The sequence below is a fragment of the Copadichromis virginalis genome, linkage group LG2 (genome assembly GCF_057382275.1).
Source record: "Copadichromis virginalis isolate Kocher_CV1m ecotype Utaka linkage group LG2, C_Virginalis_male_GT1.1, whole genome shotgun sequence".
NCBI lineage: Eukaryota > Metazoa > Chordata > Actinopteri > Cichliformes > Cichlidae > Copadichromis > Copadichromis virginalis.
In genome coordinates this window covers 30,324,687-30,340,649 of record NC_140619.1, presented here as the reverse complement: position 1 = coordinate 30,340,649, position 15,963 = coordinate 30,324,687, and the positions used below count along the sequence as shown (strand labels likewise).

General features: G+C 40.6%; 1 protein-coding gene across 2 annotated transcripts in view; it reads left to right on the top strand.

Moving 5' to 3' along the window:
• The window catches only part of apbb2a (amyloid beta (A4) precursor protein-binding, family B, member 2a), a 39,822-nt gene that overhangs the window by 21,618 nt on the left and 2,241 nt on the right, over positions 1-15,963 (top strand). For both annotated transcript variants that reach the window (XM_085478655.1, XM_085478650.1), the window contains exons 9-13: positions 6,022-6,136; positions 8,783-8,858; positions 15,299-15,379; positions 15,465-15,580; positions 15,657-15,839. In XM_085478655.1, the coding sequence (XP_085334781.1) occupies positions 6,022-6,136; positions 8,783-8,858; positions 15,299-15,379; positions 15,465-15,580; positions 15,657-15,839 (571 nt within the window). The remainder of the gene's footprint in view (positions 1-6,021; positions 6,137-8,782; positions 8,859-15,298; positions 15,380-15,464; positions 15,581-15,656; positions 15,840-15,963) is intronic.

Sequence of the window (15,963 nt, the reverse complement as noted above, 5' to 3'; positions counted from 1 at the left end):
TGATTTACTGTATGTGTGTGTGTGTGTAGATAACAAAGACTGTGGATGTGCACATTTCTATTTGAAATCTTTCTCTTGCTTCCTGTGTCCTGTTGCGCCATCCTTACTCCTCACTTGTGTGTGTGTATGTGTACAAAACCACAAACTTTGCAAAGTCACATTAAATGTACTCATTAGCATAAATAAATAAATATGGTTAATGACATGTATGGCTTTTACACTTCCAATTAATAACCATATTGACTGCAAATTCTTTACCCATTATAAATGTATCCTAAGACACGAGTTGTACATCCACCCTCTGGAACTAGATCTAGACTGTTGTGGATTATACATTTTTGATCCAACTTTTTTCCCCTTACATTTTTAATCAGAATCTTATAAAATGGAGATATGATCCCAGTATTAATATGACAAACCTAAGCCATGTTTAGGCATGCCAGGATGGGATTCTCCTTCGGCTGTAGACTAGTACTACACATCGTGCTCTTAGAACCATGATGGAGGTGACAGTTGTCATCTCTGCAGACACTGACAGTTCTTTGTGACGTTCTCAAACCCAGTTCAGCGCACATCTGCAGCCGTGACCTCATTTATTCTCGGAGTCTTACACATCGTCTTCAGCCGAGGCTGCCTCGCAGCCATCAGGATCAAAGAGCGATTGGTAGTAGTGAGTCAGTCATCCTTTACTGAGCTCTGGAGGTGTGTGCGGCACAGAGAGAGAGAAAAAAAGAACGCACGAGTGGTGGGAGGCTTGCTTTAACTCATCTTTCTGCTTTGGTGCTTTCACACCTTTCATCTCGTACCTCTTTTTTACCTATTTTTTTCCCCTTTCCACCTCCTCCTTCACCATCCAGCCCTATTTCCATTCCTCTCTTCTCCACTCCCACTTTCATTTTGACTTTCTGGCCAATAACTCTCCTCTCTTGAGATCTTACCTCTCTATCCTCTTCCTTAACTTTTCCCTCTAAAATGCCCTCCGACGTCCATGAAATCTGTGTGTCATTCAGTTAAAAGCAACAATCCTCATCCTTTTCCTTTTTACAAGATAAATGGATAGATTGAGTCATCTTTTACCACTTACCTGCATCTGGGTTGCAGGGCCAAAAGTCTAATCATGCCCAAACCACCTGTATGTCCTAGTTCTATCCTGGGGTCTCCTCTAAGTTCGACATGTTTGAAACACCTGAGCTTTCGATGTGGAGTAGTTGTTAAGTTCCTATCAAATGACTGAGCTTCGAACCAAGAAGCCCTTTGGAGGAAACTCATTTCTGCTGCTTGAATCCACAATCTTATTATTTTTTTGGTCACTACCCAGATATTTTGGCCTCGCCCAACTCTGTCTTCACCACTACTGACAAGTTAAACATCCTCATTAAATAGTGAACTGCATATTCCTAACTTGTGATTAAAATTTAGGGCAGAACTCATGATTTAACAGCTGAGAACCATGTCCTTAGACTTGGAGGTGGTAATTCCAGGGACTGGGTTCCAGTTAAAGTCAGTTGCATCTGCTTCTGGCTCACTTAAACTAGCTTTAGAAACTCGCACAGTGTTGGAGGAAAGCCAAGTTCACATGTTAGTTGTCTCTGTTTGTCATACAGTTTAACAGATGTGTAATTTAAAACTAGTGCTGTGATTACAGCTTACAAAGGTTACCAAAAGTCACCTGCCAAACTCAAAAACACCCACTGTGGGTCAGTGGCTTTACTGACATTTTCAATGAGTGACTGTAGAACTGAGACACCCGAAACACTTAAGTTACATCAGAAAATGTCATCTTTTCCTCTTTAAAAAACAACACATGCAACTGTTAAAAATGCAGCTGAGTGTTAATGAAATGACACCGCAGGAAGAAAAATGTAGCCAAGTTATCCTCAGACTGGCTGTAAAAGTCTAAATATATGTGGTGTGATCGTGACAGTACTGTAGGTTTTGTTAATGTGAGACTCTATTTGGCTTTTCATGTAGTTTTTTCATCAGTAATAAAACACTTGTAACTAGTTGAGACTGACACATGAATTAGTTCTGGCGCGAGAACAACAGGCTTTCATTTTTGAAGTAAATGGAGAGCAGTCACTTTTGGGCCATTCAGAATTTCTGACTCTGAAATGCAATTCCAAAGTGACAGACAGCGAATAAAGCAGGGAGCCTGAATTTGAAATGGAACAGAAGGCCGTAGAATCCGAGATAATGGGAACAGGGTGAGGAAAAAAATCATGAATGAAATTCAAACACAATGAGAAAGCAATGCATTTTAAAACGTGTGCAGATGCATTTACATGTGGTGAGTTAGAGCTTTTAGGTAGTTTCTACAAGTGTTGATTTAGTCTCCATGTGTCTCTACTTGTGTGTGTGTGTGTGTGTGTGTGTGTGTGTGTGTGTGTGTGTGTGTGTTAGTAGGTCTGCATGAATAAAGGCTGTTTGGAGATCAGCAGCAGTTCTGATGCTCTGACAATGAAGATAGGATTCCTGTTTGAAATAATCTACCAGCTGTTCTACCCTCCACACACACACACACACACACACACACATGCACAGCTTCTTACAAAGTGGATCATCAAAGAATCAAAGGCAGTCAATGTTTGAATTAGCCCTCTGTTCTTCATTCAGCCTGTGCCTCTTTGTAGTGTTTCTGATAGTAGAGCATCACAGCCTATATTGCGTGCAGCTGTGATGAGTTACGCTCTCGATGTGAATCATTCTATGTTGCATGTTTTGTTTTGGGGGTTTTTTGTGAGGTGGATGGCTCCTGGTGTGGAAGAAAAAGTGAGTGAAAGAGTGAGAGATGGAGACGGCTCAGGGAAGTGAAAGCAAGATTAAAGAGCAGAAGCAAAGAGCTGAATGAAAGACACTGGGAGAAGGAAAAGGTAGAGGGAAATGGGGTAGGGTGGGTTCACGCGCCTGTGTGTGTGTGTGTGTGTGTGTGTGTGTGTGTGTGTGTGTGTGTGTGGTACGCAAGTATGCAGCCACAAGAAAGGTTTCCTGCGATATAATGTTGCAGAATGCTAATCCGCTGAAATGAAAAGTACACACATACATCACCTAACGGGAAGGCAGTGACTGAAGCGAAAGAACATTGTCTCTGTTTTTGACTCTGTATGTTTTGTGTATTAACGCTGCTGTTGTGTCTTTGCCTTCCCTATCCTCACCATCATTTTCACTTTGCTTTTTTGTTGGTTTTCATCTTCTCCCATAATATAACTTTCCCATCCCACCACTCTTATGTGTCTTTTTATGTCCCACACTCTTCCTTTAACACATTTATTCTTATTCCTTATGTTATGTTTCCTTTACAACCATCACCTTTATTTTCTTTCTTTCTATTTTTAACCACCATCTCTTCAACAACCCCTCTTGCCCTCCTTCTGCCTCCTTCTGCTTCCGGGGACACAGAGAAAGGTAACTGCTCTTTGTGCCGTGCTCACGTGCGATCTTGCTCTTCAGCTGTTTTCTGTAATCGTTGTGTCAGGGCTCCCGCCCTTGTGTGCGATCACATTTGTCACTTCAGGCTTCAAATCAGTGGCTTTGCTTCGCCTAGAGTCACTGTTGCTCTTTACAAGAGTGCAGGACCGACTACTGAAAGTCTAAATCACTGGTGTCAAATCGTCAGCGAGCCAGACTGGCCACGGGCTGTTTCCTATTAAGAGTTGCATGCTGTTTTATAGCATTGTGATCCCTGAGAGAGGATACAGAAGTCATAAAAGAACCATTTGTAGTATGCGAAGCAAGGCCACTCATGCTGCTTTGGTGACGCACTGCTCAGATGTCCCAGAATGAAGTGTACTGGACACCAAACACACACACACACTCAGTCACACATCATATTGCACTTTCCTTTGTGGCCACAATCAGAGAGCATTATCGACTTACATTGTGTGAGCACACAATTAAGCAGAAGAGACGGGCCAGATAATGGACTCATAAACACAAAGAGCCTGCTGTGATAAATGGCAGTGTTTGGCGTATTTCTGTTTGTGCCTGTGGTTATTCTGAAGTGTTCAATGTATGTGTGTGCATCTGGTGACACTGCCATCTGTTTTGGCTTCACTCTGTATTCACCGATTACTCATTTGTTTCTGTTCTAGCTGGAAACACATCCTCCTACCTTTTGTTCCTCCGCTTGTCTCACCTGTTAATGGGGAAGAGATGTGTCTTTCATCTTGTCTGTGCGCGTATGTGTGTATGTAGCATTTCCCACATGTGGCTGGTTTTCATCTGCCACCCACACTGAATAAAGTTTCTTTCTTAGCCGAGTTTCCTCCCTCAATATCACCCTCATACTCCTCATTTTACGCTGCAGTGTGACACCACTGAGAAGCTCTTGCCATGAAGTTTCTTCAAGGACACGCACACACACACACACACACACACACACACACACACACACACACACACACACACACACACACACACACACACACGTCTGCCTAAATATTTGCATAAGCCCAAGTGTTTGTCATTTTATCCAATATTGGCAACTGCCACCTCCAGTTCAGTTCAATATGAACCATAGACTGTATATAAAAGATGGACATATTCACAGCAAGCTATTTGCTTGTCACCATCTTGGTTGTTAGACATTATAAGCAGGGTGTGGATATGACCAGCAAAGCTGTGGACACTGCATGTGCATTTGGTAGCAACTAGTCAATCGCAAGGTAGCCACACCGCAATGGTTTAGCATCAATTTAACACTTAGTTGAGTAATAATTTACAGAAATCATATTATACTATACTAAATTAGACTTGAATGACATCATAAATTCATCAAAAGCATGTTTACTGAGGTAATACATTAAGAAAAATGAGTCGTAATCTGCAAAAGAATGCAGATTTAAAACACTTCCTGTAATAGCTTCACTTTTCAGACCCCATAATACATGCCCATCTTTTATATACAGTTTTTGCTATGAAGAGACTGGTCCTAACGTGAATGCCTGCACAGCTCGAGGCAACATGTAAATGACGCAAATAATGAAGCTGCAGTTTGTGACTCAGCTAATTAGACACAGCCCCAAAAGAAGTTCTTAGAGAAGAGGTAAATACATCATGATGCAAAATGGGCATAATAATGTTGCTGTCATTTGTGGATTTTAGTTCTTGTGCGTGTTCTCTTTTCTAGCCCCTTTTTACATCGCTGAACAGAAGATAAAGCAAACAGGTGCAGGGAGAGGGCTGGACAGGTCCAAGGACAAGCATCACCTCCTAACAACACAGAAGAGGGAAAAGATGTAAAACCCAGTTCAGTAAAAAGCTGTTGTTACAAAGGAGAGAAAACAATTGGTTGAAACACTGTGTTAGATGTCGCAAGTAATCCAAATATATTCACACTGTAGATGAGGATAAAATTGAACCCAAGAAACAACAAAACAAAAACGGCTAAAGGAACAGTAATATACAAATTAGCGATCATGAATCCATATTGTCCCTGAGCTAAGTGGCTGCAGGGGGATGTATGAAGCCCTTAAAGAGTGTTTGATCACAATATTCAACAATTTTCAAACATGGATCTCCAAGGAATAATACCAGGCGCCTTTGAGCAGAAAAATATCATCTATTTGATAAAAATCCATCTTGCAGGAGCTATTAAGTGCATTAAACCTAAGTGGATAAAACCTTACTCTCCTGCATACAAATATCTGGAATTAAGACACGTTAGACTGAAATATCACTGCAGCAAAAATGTAAATAAACGAAAAGATGGAATCATATTGAAATTAATTCAGTGATTCAGCATCCCACGGCTTATTTCTTTTCCCTAATGGCTTTGTTGCTCACCTCAAGATATGTGCCTCAATTTTCTGGATGCTCCTTCCTTTTTCATTTCATTATCTTGTCCCACTTTTTTTTAAGTTGTCCTTTGTCTTCTAATCATAAATGTTAGAGAGCATCTGTAAAAAAGCTTAAAAGATTTTTAAATACTGTCCCTTTAACAAGAGTTTGGTTCAACTGCTTTTAGGGTGCCTTGAGATAAACTTTGAGTGTCACATCTGCATGTGTCTTCTGTCTGTGCTTCAGGGATTTCGCCTATGTGGCCAGAGACAAAAACACACGGGTGCTGAAGTGCCACGTGTTCCGATGTGATACCCCTGCCGCAGCCATCGCCACAAGTCTCCACGAAATCTGTTCCAAGGTTTGTATCATAACCTCTCCTGCCTCCTTATCTCCTGCTCTGAAACAAGCTAGGAAGTTTTAATCAGCTCAGATGTTATAAAGGGGGGGGGGGGTCATTATAACAACCCTGTATCTTAGATGATATTCGCACATGCGTGTTCCAGTGCCCTGATAAGATTTCTGATTTCTCTTCCCGAGAAGTAGGGCTGTGAGGAGAGATAGCAGAAAGCCTTTACAGCGAGATGATAAGATTGCAGTTGCAGAGTATGTGCAGTGCTAGTTTTCAATATATGTCCCTAAAGTGTGGGATGGGAATGGACATTTTTTTATGGACATTTTGGTCCATAAAAGAGTGATAAATACCTCAGCTATTCCTAATCAAAACCCAACATAAGTTCTGCTCTTAGCCTACTCCATGGATGCTAATGTTTACATGTACAAACGCAGAAACTTAACTCATCCTCTAGAACGTGCGCTGCATGCAACCACAGTGGCCAAGGTTTGACCTGCTTGCTTGCTGCTTGTCACTATGTCAGTAAAACAAAGTAAAAAGGCCAAAAAATAAATATTAAAAAAGAACAACCTGCTGATAACTGTCATAGTCATAACTACATAAACATCCATCATCACAGAATACAGTTCTGAAACTTTATAGAGCTCTAAATTCTCTTTTTATATCATACTTTTAGCTCGGAGGGTAAATAAGTGACTCCTCATGGACGTCCGCATACCTTTCAGCTGCCAGCATAGCTGTTTCACTAACAGGGCACCACGTGCAAGTGTGTCCCAAGCCAACTAGAAAGAAGTATAATAAGAACAACTGCGCATCTGTGATGTCCAAAGGTGTCCGTGTGCTCATCCACAAGGGAGTGTATGGTTGGAGAGTTGTGTGTTATCTTGCAATGTGTACTGCAGTGTAATGCATAAAGAGCAAATACTATTTTCAACACTAACACAGCACTTTTCCTAGTCAGTGACATAGTTCACTTGTTTAGAGACTTTAGATTTCACACTGACACACACACTGACTCATAATGCTTTATGTACAAAGAGAAATCAGTGTGTCCTCAGGCCAGCGCTGACCTTGTGAAGAATGACTGTACCCGGAACAACAGATCTACTCCCTTTGAGGCACATCGACCCATTTAGAGAGAAGATTTAATTTCTTCTTATCTCGAACCCCAAACCGAAGGAAGAGTGTGCATCAGTGCATCTGGATGTGACCATGACTCTTCACACCTTTACGCCACCTATTTTAAACACAGTGGTAGTTTTCTCTTTACTGCAGGGGAAAAACTTGGTGACCTGAGCCTTGCAGCTGCGCAGCAAGCTGAATGGCCCTCCTTTGTGTGTGGGTGTGTGTGTGTGAGGGTGGGAGTGAGTGTGCCTTCTTGCATGTTCCCCTGTGAGCAGAGTTGCAGACTCACCACAGACTTTGATTAATGACACCTCCAATTAATCAAGTATCTGTAGCAGGAAAAGAGTGCAGCAGCTCGAGTGCAGGGACCATGCAAAATATTCAACACTCTTTAAAGAGTGTGTCCACTGCAGCACAAGAGAAAGCAAGAAAATAGAGAGAAAAGACCATTCTTTAAGTGCAGAACTGAAGTATAATTGGGAAAGAAGTAACAGGTGATGTCACTGAGAAGACCAAAACAGCTGCTACATATAACTGATGTAAAATACTGATTTCTCCATTATGTTTTAACTTTTTTTTTTTCCAAAATCAATATGCTGCACTGTTATTTGAAGTGACATCTTTCATTGCAATCAAATGAGCACTGCAGTCTACTTGGATTCAGTCCCACACACCCTGGCTTACCTAAATATTCAGAATAGTGCACCAACTATAAGGCTGAAAATAGTCCTTTGCAAATAGCATTCTTACTCCTTTTGCTAAAAAATTTGGCTGCTTCATTGTTTTATGAGATTTTTTTTTACCTTTTGAAGGACATGAAACTGCTTATTTGTAGCCTGTTTTTAAGGAGTGCATTGTCAGCACAGACTGTATATAAAAGAAGGACGTTGCAAAGGTGAAGCTAATGCATTTTTAAAATCTTTCAAATAGTCAAAGTTTTACTTGCTTTATGAGCTTAGTGAAACTATTCTCATTTAATTTGTGGTCTCAGCTGGTGGTTTCAAATTTATTTGTCACAGCATGATGTTCATTTTATGGTTTATGATCACATTTAGAATAAAAAATAAATATGATTTAGGGAGTGGTTACCTTCTGATTGACTGTTAGCTACAATATGAGTAAGAAATGCTTCTTATCTTTTTCCATTGAGATCATCCCTTTGCTTTTGATGTTAACAAGTCTTCACAAACTGATCGGCAAAAACATGATGGTTACAACTATCTTTATTATACAGTCTTTAGTAGAAACACTTATTTACTGCTAGTACTAACTAATACCCAGTCTGTTACTGGTGTGTTTTAGCTGTAAATCTTTGATAAAAATAGATTTGTCAGATGATCTAGTCTTATTAATATTTATCACTCCTGTCCCTGTTTTAAAACCAAACCTTTTTCATCACTTTCCTCCATTTTTTTTTTTGCAGTCCTCTTGTGTTCCCTTTTTTCAAATTCCTCTTTTTTCCTTTGCACTCTGTTCCTCTCACCCTGTTTTCACCCAAACACTCTTCAATTTTTCTCTCCTCGTTAGATCATGGCTGAGAGGAAAAGTGCCAAGGCTGCAGCTGGCAGCTCCTCCCAGAACGGCTCCGACGTACCCATGCAAGGTACATGCATGCACAGTCATGTGTTTATCACTTCAGAGGACATTAGAAAAAAGAATTAGGGTAACTATAACCATAATGCCAAGAACTTCAACATAAGCATTACATGATAAGGATTTTTTTATCCTTAGAAGAGAGAAAAAAAAGTAACTTCATGTAACTCTCTAAGGAGATTTATGTGCATTTGGAATTGTAAGCTTATCATTTCTCTTATAGCATTTATCCAAATCTGAAACCACGTATATGCTTCTTAAAAAATGGCCTCACTGCCTGAGAATCAGCTGTGAACATTTGTTAAAAGAAAAGACAGCAGTGTTAGGTTCACTTACATTCACATAACGCTGACACCAGAATAACTCCTCGCCATAAACTCCTCACTCAACAGAGCTTTATCCTCACAATAATTCTATTCACTGTTTTCCATTTCACTAATTCCCACTGCTTGTTCCTTTTAGTCCCAAATAATTATAGGAAGACAGCAGAAAAAGCCACGACACAATTCATCCTTTGCTATAACTTCAGCTGCCATGCGTATCTGCTGAGCATGATGGTTGGGGGGGATGCTCTGACATCAGAATATAAAAGAACTATATCGGCTCTTCACTCGCAGAGGCAGTCGACCTCATTAAAACCCAATTAGTGTTTCTTTGAGGCGAGGCCTGGTACTCCACAGCTCCCATCCCAAACCCAGGATCAAAGAACTTCATGGTGGAGGATCCCTCACATCTTTTGTAGCTGTAACTTGCGTGAACTCATAGATTGAACTCATACACTTTTCATTAAAAATGTTGGTACAGTGTAAGGTGTTGCCCTTGAAATGGATAGAACGGCCTGTTAGCTTGAAAACTTGGCTGGGTTTTTATTTTTCCTTCTGTGTGTGGAACAGTTTTCGCCTGGATTAGATCTCTTTTTTGGGTAGCTGTTAGCGCATAATCCTGTGTTGGGACACAATTGAGGAGATTAGCACCAAATGATTTGGGATGAGCACCAGCACTAGGATAATCGCATCGGTGTTGTCATCGGATCAGGCCTGTCTGAGCTCTGCTTTAAAACAGAATTAATGTAAGAAAACTCTTTCACAATTCATTGTTCGTGTAAGTACAGTTCGGAAAGCTTTAGCGCCCTGAAAAGGTGAGACAACGTAAGCGCATGTAAATCTATATGCTCAGATTTCTGAATTACTACCTTCCCATGTTATCTGATTCCTATTGCAATTAAGTTGCTTGTGTCCATGATGTCACTGTTGGCTTTGGCTTCAGGTGCAAGAGCGCTCAACTCTGAACACATCGATTTGGCTTAGTGTGGTCACATGTAACCAAAGGCCATTAAAACACTATTTTTTTTATTGTTACTATACTGTGCAAAACGTCAGAGTCAGCACTCATTTCTTTATGTTGCTTCGAAGTAGCCAGTAGTGGCTTTTTTGTAGTTTTTTTAAAGCAGCAGTAGATCTCCAGGATTTTGTGAAGGTTTTCTTTGAACATTGACTGCTTTTTCCCTCATTTTCAGAGGAATGTTTTTGTTTATTGAATCATTCAAGTATAAACTATAAACATAAAATACAACAAACTCCATGGGTGAACCAGTGTTGCTTCTACATATAAAGAACCAATTTTAAATGATATCTTTAGGCACTTTGTTTCTAGCAGCCTGTCACAAAAGTTCCTAATATTAGGGCTGCTCGATTATGGCAAAAATGATAATCACGATTATTTTCACTGAAATTGAGATCTCGATTATTTGACGATATTTATTTAACCCTTTAAGACCTACCATAGAACCAAGTCCGCCAGAGCTTATATTATATTTTTACATGTTGTAGTGCCATTTGTGGGAGCATTTCAAGTTGCTATACAACTATTATAGCCCATATTTTAATAATATGTATGCATTAAGTCCATAGTAAGTACATTAATTGCAAAAAAGTGCAATAAACTACAAAAAAAAATTGAAAATCATTTTTGTTTTTTTTGCATATATTTCTACTTGGAGAAATTTAAGAGGCTTATCCTTCAAAACTTTAAATACAAAAAAGTTGCAAAAAATAGTTTACAACAGGAAATTTATTTTGAGTGTCTTCATAGTTTTATTTTGGAGATACATCAATTTTTATATACTGCAGGAAAAACGAAAAAACAATCCTATGATGCAAATTTGCAAAGAAAACAGCATCAAAATAAACTATTTCCAGCAGTGCAATTCGAGTTCTAAGCATCCCAGAAACTATTCAGAAAAGTCAAACATGACCAGTATCCACAGGTTTCTGTAAGAGCGTACGTAGGCTGCCATGACAGACCACTTCTTCCGTTGTCCGGTTTTATACTTCCGGTTTCTCAAAGCGAGACCCAGCGTTCAGTCGTTGCTAACAACAAAATCAGTTACTTTGTGCGGTAATAAGTGGCTTTACCTGTTCGAAGATGAGCTCGGGTTCAACGTGTGCTGTCGTCGGCTGCCACAATAATTCAAGAAAACTGAAAAACGCATTAGAAACATTTTGCCTTGAGCATCAACAACTTAGAAAGGCCTGTCCGTGCCCACCGCCCTACGCACTGCACTCTATGCCACGGAAGGAGGATCGGAAGCTAGCGTGGCTGGCAGCTTTAAAACTCAAACACCCTCCAAAGAGAGTTTATGTTTGCTCCTTTCATTTTATCGATAAAAAGCCCACAGAGCTACACTCCGACCCGGAGCTTTATCTGGGCTATGACCGACCCCCACCGAAGAAAAGAAGAAAGCTCACTCGGACCACTTTGAGTGTGACAGCTTCCAGTAATACGAACAAAAACACAGTAGCCTTTGACCAGTCCAGTGTTTCTGTTTCAGTGATTTAAACATTGTGATATCCAGATAAGTGATATACCTTCCACAGAATAGCAGCCGCATGACTACATGATCTCCCTAATCCGGCGATACAGGAACAGCCGACTGTCTCCACTACTCCACTTTCTCTTAGCATTGCCCATGCTAAGTGTTTCGCTTGATTAATACTCTGGCTCGGCTCTACAGCTGCTTTAAGAAAAATAAAGTCGCCTTGTTTGTTGAGCAGTACTTTATCAATTTTGTTGCTGTGCAGGTAATTATACGCCTCGCTGCTCTTGTAATTACGTAATTCCTCGCCATCAACTCCTTCGGAAAATACAAGGTAATTAATAATAATTAATAATTAATTTATTAATAATGTCGATGCCATAGTTTCATGTCATCTACCCACTCCGTGAGAAGTGACGGGTGAGGCACTGCAACTGAACTGTCCTCGCTGCTTTTTAAAACAGCTCTACTGTGTATCCACCTTCGATGTGTTGCCATTTAATCCAGGTGAAAGAAACTGCAGTGAGAGAAATCTTTATCAACAGTGAAGGTGTAACCCCGCAACTGTCAACAACAGCGCAAGCGGAAGTAAAAAACCGACTTCCGCTATGAATCGGGGTAATGGCGCGAAATCAGAAATACTGTGGATAGGCTTTTAAGGCCTACAAGTAAAAAAACTACAATTTCCGCGAAAATGACGTCACTTCCGGTTTCGGGCAGGAAATGGCGGACATGTGACAGTTCTCGCTGACGTCTGTTTAACTGTGGGAAGTGTTACGAACAGCTGATCGGATCGGCAAAGCGTGTTTCTGGAATATTATGTTTTTGTTCCTGCAAGCGCTTTTTATGCAGTTTTTGCAAAGCTATATGTGGAAGAAAACCGTGACCGAGGACAAGCTGATGGCATAAAATGTAAGTACAACTCCTCCGGTTTCATATGCAAAACAAATTATTGTGCTAGCTTACAGGGTTCAGGTTCTACAGGGATTTAAAAATAGTTATGCAAAACGGAGCGTGCTGCTCTGACCGGATCTAAAGGGTTAACAATGACTTTAAAAAATAATATAAAATAGTGTGCAACACCACTGAAGTTTTTTTTACCTCTCTTTTCAACCAACGGCAGTCACTCTCCTCTCCAAATAACTTCTGCTTAGCTTTCCGAGCTTCCCTCGGGTCCTCTTAATCAGCGGTCTCCAACCTTTTTTGCGCCACGGACGGTTTATGCCCACAATATTTTCACAGACCGGCCTTTAAGGTGTCGCGGATAAATGAGGGAGGGGCCAATAATCGGCTCAGTCATTTTTAATGATCGTTGAAAGCCCAGATCGTAATCGTGATTAAAATTCGATTAATTGAGCAGCCCTAGTTCCTATTTCAGGGCGATCGTGGCTCAAGAGTTGGGTGTTTGTCTTGTAATCGGAAGGTTGCCGGTTCAAGCCCCGGCTCAGACAGTCTCGGTCGTTGTGTCCTTGGGCGAGACACTTCACCTACCGCCTACTGGTGTTGGCCAGAGGGGCCGATGGCGCGATATGGCAGCCTCGCCTCTGTCAGTCTGTCCCAGGGCAGCTGTGGCTACAACTGTAGCTGCCTCCACCAGTGTGTGAATGTGAGAGTGAATGAATAGTGGTATTGTAAAGCGCTTTGAGGGGTCCCGAAAAAGCGCTATATAAATGCAATCCATTATTATTATTATTAATTCAGTGTTATGTATATAGCGCAACAACGCCTCAAGGAGACCACTTTATATTGTATTTTAAATACCCTAAAATAATAGAGCGAAAACCCAAGTAATCAGACAACCACTTACGAACTAGCTAGCACGTGGTGACAGTGGGAAAGATGAACTCGCTTTTAACAGGAAGAAACTTCCAGCAGAACTAGGCTCATGGAAGAGCAGCCTTCTGTTGCAAGCTATTGAGGGTGAGGGGAGGAAGACAGGACCAAATACATACTGTGGAAGAGAGCTAGAGATTAATAATAATTGATGAATAAATTCAGAGTGGTGAATAAACATGCAATAAGTGAAAAAAGGGGAATGAAGAAGAAAAACACTCAGTGGAAGACCCAACAGCCTAGACCTATTGCGGCATAACTAAGGGAGGATTCAGTGTGTCTGTCTCCTGAATCCAAACTGGGAGTTGGTTCTACAGAAGAGGGGTATGAAAGCTGAAGGGTCTGCCTCCCATTCTACATTTAAATACTCTAGGAACCACGAGTAAGCCTGCAGGCTGAGAGTGAAGTGCTCTATTGGGGTGATATGCTGATGAGGTCTTTAAGAGAAGATGGGGCCTGATTATGCAAGAATTTTTATGTGAGAAGCAAATTAAATTCACACATCATTTCTTCCCATTTCTTGAGTTGAATCTGTGAAAAATGCCAAAAATAATATGGTTTGACAGGCATAAAATAGTACGTTTGCACCAACATGATTCCCAAAGAGCTATTAGCTGAAAACTTTGCATATCTTTGCATGATGTGCAGAATCTCCTTAATCATTAATAATTAAGAAACTGGACAAGTGGAGAACAAAAAAAGAAGTGACGTGTACGTGAAAATCATCTCATTAAGCGAAATATCTAGCAAAGACATGACACAGGACTGTGTAAAACACAATGCAGGCTATTTTATCCATTATTGTTGGAGCTCCTCTTGGAGATCTGATGCAATTCTGAACGTACGAGTAGTATCGTCAGATTATTGATCAGGCAATACTATGTGGAAAGTCTTTAACAATGGCATAATTTTTTAGCACGATAATGATAAAAGCACACTATCATTGCAGTAAAGGCATAACTGGAAAACACACAATGCAGCATTATCAGTCATGGAGTTGCTTCCCCAGATCATCAGTGTGGGAGCACCTTGATAGAGAACAGAACAAAAGGCAGCCAAAATCCTAAGAAGAGCTTTGAATGTCCTTTAAAAAGCCTGGATAACTATTTCTGAAGACTACTTACAGAAATTAGAAGGAATCTTCCCTAAGAGAATTCAGACTGTGTAGAAATATAAAGGTGCTCTTACCAAATATTGACTGTTAAGCCAGTTAGTATTGTACAGAGTCTGTTTTTGCCTGTTAAACTGTATTTTCATGTATGTTTTCAAATATTTTCCTTTTTCCTGGCAAAATATAAAGGAATGAGGGATGTCTCAAGGCTTTTGTACAGTACTGCACATTAAAGCCTCTGTGTGTACAAATTTAAACCCCGTACTGACAGTCAAAGAGTTTTCCATAACTTTTAAAGCTAATTACACACATTATTAGATAGATGATGCAAACATTTGTGCCAACTGAGATGCAGGTGATACAACAACATTGCGTACGACACTATTTTCTGCCTAAAGGCGATCATATAAGCAGGCAAAGCTGTGTTTTCATAGGGAAACCACTCCAGCTCGCTTAAGCTTACATGCTTCTGTGTTTTTTGTGCTCTAATCATGTGAACAGTGCCCCAGTATATTAAAATATTCAGCAGTGTTTGTTTATTTCTGCACTTTAAGCCAATTATCATGTGTGGACTACTCTTTTGAAAATTTGCTTTAGATGTTGTCACGTGATTAAATCTCTTGGGGGGTGTGTGTGTGTGTGTGTGTGTGTGTGTGTGTTAAAATTTGTGTTTTTGTGTTTCTCCCTGCAGAGTTTCCCATGCCAAAGACCGAGTTGGTGCAAAAGTTTCATGTGCACTATCTGGGGATGACGTCTGTGTCTCGACCTATAGGTAAACTCAAACACCCACTGGAAGACCTCGTGTAGTAGATTCTTAGATCCTAAACTGCTGAGACTCTCCTGCGTTATGTCACCAGGTATGGACATCATAAATGGCGCCATAGACAGCCTCGTTTCCTCTACAGGCAAAGAGGACTGGACTCCTGTTATACTGAGCATCGCTGATACCACGTTGGCAGTCATCAAAGAAAAGGCAAGGGAATATTTGTTGTGAATGTACTTGTCAGGCAGAGAGCAAAGTCTAACTGTCCTCTTTCATGGCTGCGCAGGAGGAGGAAGAGGAGGTACTGGTGGAGTGTCGTGTCCGTTTTCTGTCCTTCATGGGCGTGGGACGGGATGTTCATTCATTTGCCTTCATTATGGACACTGGAAGCCAGCATTTCCAGTGTCACGTGTTCTGGTGTGAACCCAATGCAGGCAGTGTATCTGAGGCTGTCCAGGCAGCTTGTGTGGTAAGCACTAAAAATGAAGTGTAAAAGTGTATGTGTTGGATTTTGTTGCAGCTAGTTTCACATTTTTTTCTTCTTTGTTTAGCACTTTTGACATTGGTTGGAATATTTCCAACACTTCCTCACA